General features: G+C 54.9%; 1 protein-coding gene across 1 annotated transcript; it reads left to right on the top strand.

Moving 5' to 3' along the window:
* The first annotated feature begins 1535 nt into the window (after nucleotides 1–1535).
* LOC141021319 (uncharacterized) lies at nucleotides 1536–2998 on the top strand. Its single transcript, XM_073496722.1, has one exon. The coding sequence runs from the start codon at nucleotides 1552–1554 to the stop codon at nucleotides 2875–2877; it is 1326 nt and encodes a 441-aa protein (XP_073352823.1). The 5' UTR covers nucleotides 1536–1551; the 3' UTR covers nucleotides 2878–2998.
* Nucleotides 2999–4865: the final 1867 nt, after the last annotated feature.

The following is a 4865-nucleotide window of genomic DNA, read 5'->3' as shown; positions in this document are numbered from 1 at the left end:
GCGTGCAGCATATGTAGTTCCGTGCGCGGGCCGAAACTCAATCGCGCGCCGCTTATTTGCTGCGCCCGCTCCCGCGCGCTGGACTCTCGCGCGCTCGCTCGCAACTCCCACCCCCATCCAGCCGCGCCGCCGCCGCCGACCGCGCCACCCGGCGACCGTTCCCCGGCCTATCCCCGCCCCGCGGCGGCTTCTCCGCCCCCCCCTCTAGTCCCGCCGCCCCTCGCGCGCGTCCGTCCTCCGACGAACAGCTCCCGGGAGCTCGCTGCCGCTCGCCGCCCGCAAGGTGTTCGACAAACGCCTAGAAGGTATGTATTGCTCAAAAGCCATGAATTTCGTGCATGTTGATTGTAGTTTTTATAGCATAGTATTGAACATTGTAGATGAGTTCATCGTATGATTCTTCCGAAGAAGAATTTTATATGGAAGAGGAGGAGGATCTTGCAATGATCCTAGCTATGCATATCAATAAAAAACCGAAGCACGGTGGTTCGGTTATGGGTCGGCAGAAAATTTGGAGGGATAGGATCGATGCCCACAACAGATTGATTAGGCATTATTTTGCGGAGAATCCCACATACCTCGATTCGTATTTTCGTCGCCGGTTTAGGATGAGCACCGAGTTGTTCAGGCGCATTGCAGAGAAACTAGCGAGCCATGACCGCTTTTTTCAGCAAAGGAGGAATGCCGCCGGAGAGCTCGGGCATAGCACCTTTCAGAAGGTGACAGCCGCTTTGTGTATGTTGGCATACGGTATACCGACTGATCTAGTTGATGATCACTTGGCTATGGGTGAGAGCCAAGCCATCATGTGTGTCAAGCGCTTCGTAGTCGGAATTGTGCAAGTGTTTGGCGAGGAGTATTTGAGATCTCCCAATGTTGAAGACGTCGCAAGGCTATTGGCGATGAACAAAGCTCGCGGCTTTCCTGGCATGCTTGGCTCAATAAATTGCATGCATTGGAGTTGGAAGAATTGTCGAAAGGCATGGCATGGGCAATTCCACGGCCAAAAAAAGGGTTCCACTATATCCTTGAAGCGGTGGCCGATCAAGATACTTGGATTTGGCATGCATTCTTTGGAATGCCTGGATCTTTGAATGACATCAATGTTGTCAACCGGTCACCACTGATGAATAAGATTGCAAATGGTGAGTTGCCACCGGTGCAGTTTGTTTGAGTTGTAATAACGAAATTGAACTATTTATTTTGATTTATTTTTGTTTGTGTTTGATCTTTTTGCTTCTGTTTTGAAATGCATATGTTGTTTGTGCGAGAGTCGCGCGCTGCATTTTTGCGCCCTGCTGGAGCTGTGTGCGCGCTGCATTTTAGCGCGGCTGCTGGAGCCAGCGCTGCGCGCCGCGCCAAACCAGGCGATGGGCGCGCGGCAAAGCAGTTTTTTGCGCGCGGCGCGTTCGGCGCGTGTTGGAGATGCTCTCACCCTCGGAAACCGACTGGAGGTCGTGGTCCGCGTTGGGGGGCTATATATACCACAGACCGGATCGGCATTCGGCAGATGGATCGATCCCTCCATCCGCTCCAGCGCCCGCAGTCTCCATGCCGCCGCAGCGCCGCCGAGCGCGTGGACGCGTCCACCGGCTGGCGCCGTACAGGATAGGCTGGCTCTCGCGGCGGCGCCAGGGAGACGCTGGAGGCGACAATCTGAGCGACCACGACAACGGGACGCTTCTCCCGGACGACGCCCTCTCGGCCGTCTTCGCGCGGTGCTCGGGCTATGCCGACGTCGTCCGGTGTGCGAGCACGTGCCGGCGCTGGGGCCGCGTGGTCGCCCAGGAGGCCGCCGTGCTCTCCCGGTGCCGCGCCCTGGCACTGCCGCCGCTCCCCCGCCTCTTCCTCGGTTTCTTCCAGCGCGAGGACGGCGCCGCCGGTCGCGTCACCGCACGCAAGTGCGCGGCCGTCTCGAGGCCGGGGCCTCGCTTCGTCCCGACCCGCTCCGGCGCTCGGCTCCTCGGACTCCCGAGCGCCTCGCTCGGTGTGCTGCCCGATGCCTTCCACGACGTTGTGGGCCGCCGGTTTTTCGAGCACTCCCGTCCGGTGGCGTCCCGCAACGGCCGCCTCGTCCTGGAGCTTCGGCACGAGGGCCGCGCCGCCGGCCTCGAGCTATGCGTCTGCAACCCGATGACGGGCCACATGGCCCTGCTCCCGCCCCTGTCCGGCGACGACATGCCAGGGACGTACGCGTGTGCACTGTTTGCCGGCGAGCACGACGGCGGCCAAGGCCCGTCGCCGCTGCCGGCCACCTTCTTCCGCCTGCTCATCGTCTACAACCGCCGCGGGTTCACCGCGTTGCGCGCCTACTCCTCGGACCTTGGCCGCTGGAGCGAGGAGGCCAGGAGGTCAGGCCGCAAGATCAAGAGCGCGAAGGTGCGCGAGCTCGGCCAGGCCATGGTGCTCCGCGGCGTGGCCTACTGGCCGCTGCTGCGCACGGCGCTGGCAGTGCGGATCGACACGCCGGAGCCGAGGGAGGCGCCCATGCCGCAGACCGGCCTCCCGACACACATGGAGCAGAGCACCCGATTGCTAGGCGTGACCGCCGACGAGAGGCTTTGCTGCATCACGTCCAGAGTTTGCGTCGACAGACTCTGTATGACGGTCGACTTGTTCGATCCCAACACGGGCGACCGCGGCGAGTGGGAGTTCCGGCCCGGCTTCTTCATGCCGCCCCAGGCAGAGCTCAAGCTGAGATCATACCTTGCCGTCAACCTGCGGTGGTTCTGCGAGAGGAGCGGCGTCGTTCTTTTCACGCTCGGAGAAGGCAGCGGTCGCCATGGGACCTTCGCGTTCAACGTCAGGACGCGTGAGGTCGACGAGATTGTCGCTGGCGTCCATTGCGACTCGTGGCGGCTTACCTCGCGTCCTTAGCATGTCACTGATGATGAATCACTTTGATCATGGATACATAAAATGATCTGGCTAAGAGCATCTCCAACCGGCGCGCTGTAATACTTTTACAACGTCAAAATAGTCTTTTTGGGGGGGGGGGGGGGGGGGGGGGGGGGACGAAGAGATTTTCGAGATGCACAACAAAATGGCGCCCAACCCGACGGCCCCACCTGCAGCGGCCCGCGCGCATAATCCGGCGCCCCAAATTTGCAGCCCGTGCGCTAAAGTTTTTTGAGTGCGCTCTACTTAACAGTGACTGCTGAAGCGCTGCTTTTTGTCTCCGGCGCACAAAAACGCTGGTTTTCAGCGTGTGAGGCAGTTTAGGGGCGCATGTTAGAGATGCTCTAAGACACGTACGTCGGACAGTGGAAGGAATCTATCCTATAAAAACCGCTATGCTACCCGCCATTCTGGGCGACCTGCATCGCACGGTAGATTTGGTTCGCTCGATTGACCAGCGAATGTACTTTTTACGGTGGTGGCAAAGGGCTCAGCCATTGGTCCTTCTTTATATCATCGTTCTGTCTCTGCGTGCATGACGGGTGGGTCTCATTTGCTTGCTGGACCCGGTATTGTAGTGCCTTTCGCCTGCATCCGCGTGGGTGGGGGCATGGTCAAATTTGCTACTGTCGTGGTCTCGCTGTTTGGAGTTCTTCAGGCCCATTTTGCAGTTGTTTATGGTCTTGCTAAACAATAGGATCTGGAGGCCTTGTGGGAGGTGATGACATGTTGTATGATCATGCACAACATGATCATAGAGGATGGGCATAAAGATGATGCCACAACACTTGAATTTGAGAACATGAATGATCCAATCGAACTTCTAGAGCAGAATCCAGCCACGTTTGATGAGTTTATTCAAATGCATCAACAAATTCAGCGTCGAGCATTTGAACAAAGATTCGATTGATCATCTCTGGGTGGTTAAAGGGAACAACTAGTACATATGTACTAGTTGAATTTAAGTTTGACCTACTTTAATTCGAAAAATTTATTGGATTATACCATTTAAATTAGAACTACCACCCTATTTGAACCTTTTTAGATAAACTAGAATTTGACATGCGGCTATTTTGATCTCGTGGGCTTTACAAAAAAGAGGCGGGTATTTGCGCCAATCTTTGGATGGCCAGCTCCCGCACCAGGTTTCGTGGAATGGTCCTCACCGATCCTCGGAGAATGCGGTGTCCGATTTGAGGGTCAGCATTGGAGATTCCCTTAGCTCTTTTCTCTCGCCAAGGACAGAATGTATACCTCTTTTCTCTTGTCCGGTGGCATCATTCTTGTGTAGAGACCGAAGACCAATGCTTCTACATTGAACTTATGAAATGTAATGTTTGTTTAAAGCTCTTGTAGCCTAATATACTAACCTAGCCAAGGACAAAAAAGCTCAGGGCATTCATCTTTTGTTTAAAGTTCTCACTGTATCCGACCTACCCATGGAGAAACAAACACAACAAATTTGGTTCTTACCTACTCGAGGACTGAGCTCATAACCAAGGAATTCTGAGCTATTAGTGATGGAAAACCAATGAATTCATGTCACTACCTCTACCATGCACTCAAGTCTTTTATATGGAGTGAGCCTTTCCAAACCGAAAGACGAATAGCTTATTCCTCCTCTCTTTTCTCTTGAGTGGAATTATTGATTCCTATTACATGCGTTATTTGCTTCATATATGCACCCTAGGGATGGAATATTGTAGGTGTAGGCATAGGAGGCACCAGGAACTATCGATGATTAACACACAATCCATATAGCAATTGGACACTGTCCGGCTGCCTCCTCCTACTCTGCCACATCAGCTATTTCCTCGTCGGCACTAATTGGTGATGAGCGAACTGGCTGGATCCACCTAGTGTAGTGTCTTGATGATAGGCTACCTCCTCCTCCTCCTCCTCCTCCTACTCTGCCACATCAGCTATTTCCCTATCGGTCACTGATTGGTGATAAGCGAAATAACTGG

Source organism: Aegilops tauschii, chromosome 1, assembly GCF_002575655.3.
Source record: "Aegilops tauschii subsp. strangulata cultivar AL8/78 chromosome 1, Aet v6.0, whole genome shotgun sequence".
Classification (NCBI taxonomy): domain Eukaryota; kingdom Viridiplantae; phylum Streptophyta; class Magnoliopsida; order Poales; family Poaceae; genus Aegilops; species Aegilops tauschii.
The sequence above is the reverse complement of the archived record's forward strand: the minus strand, read 5'-3'. Positions and strand labels throughout refer to the sequence as shown.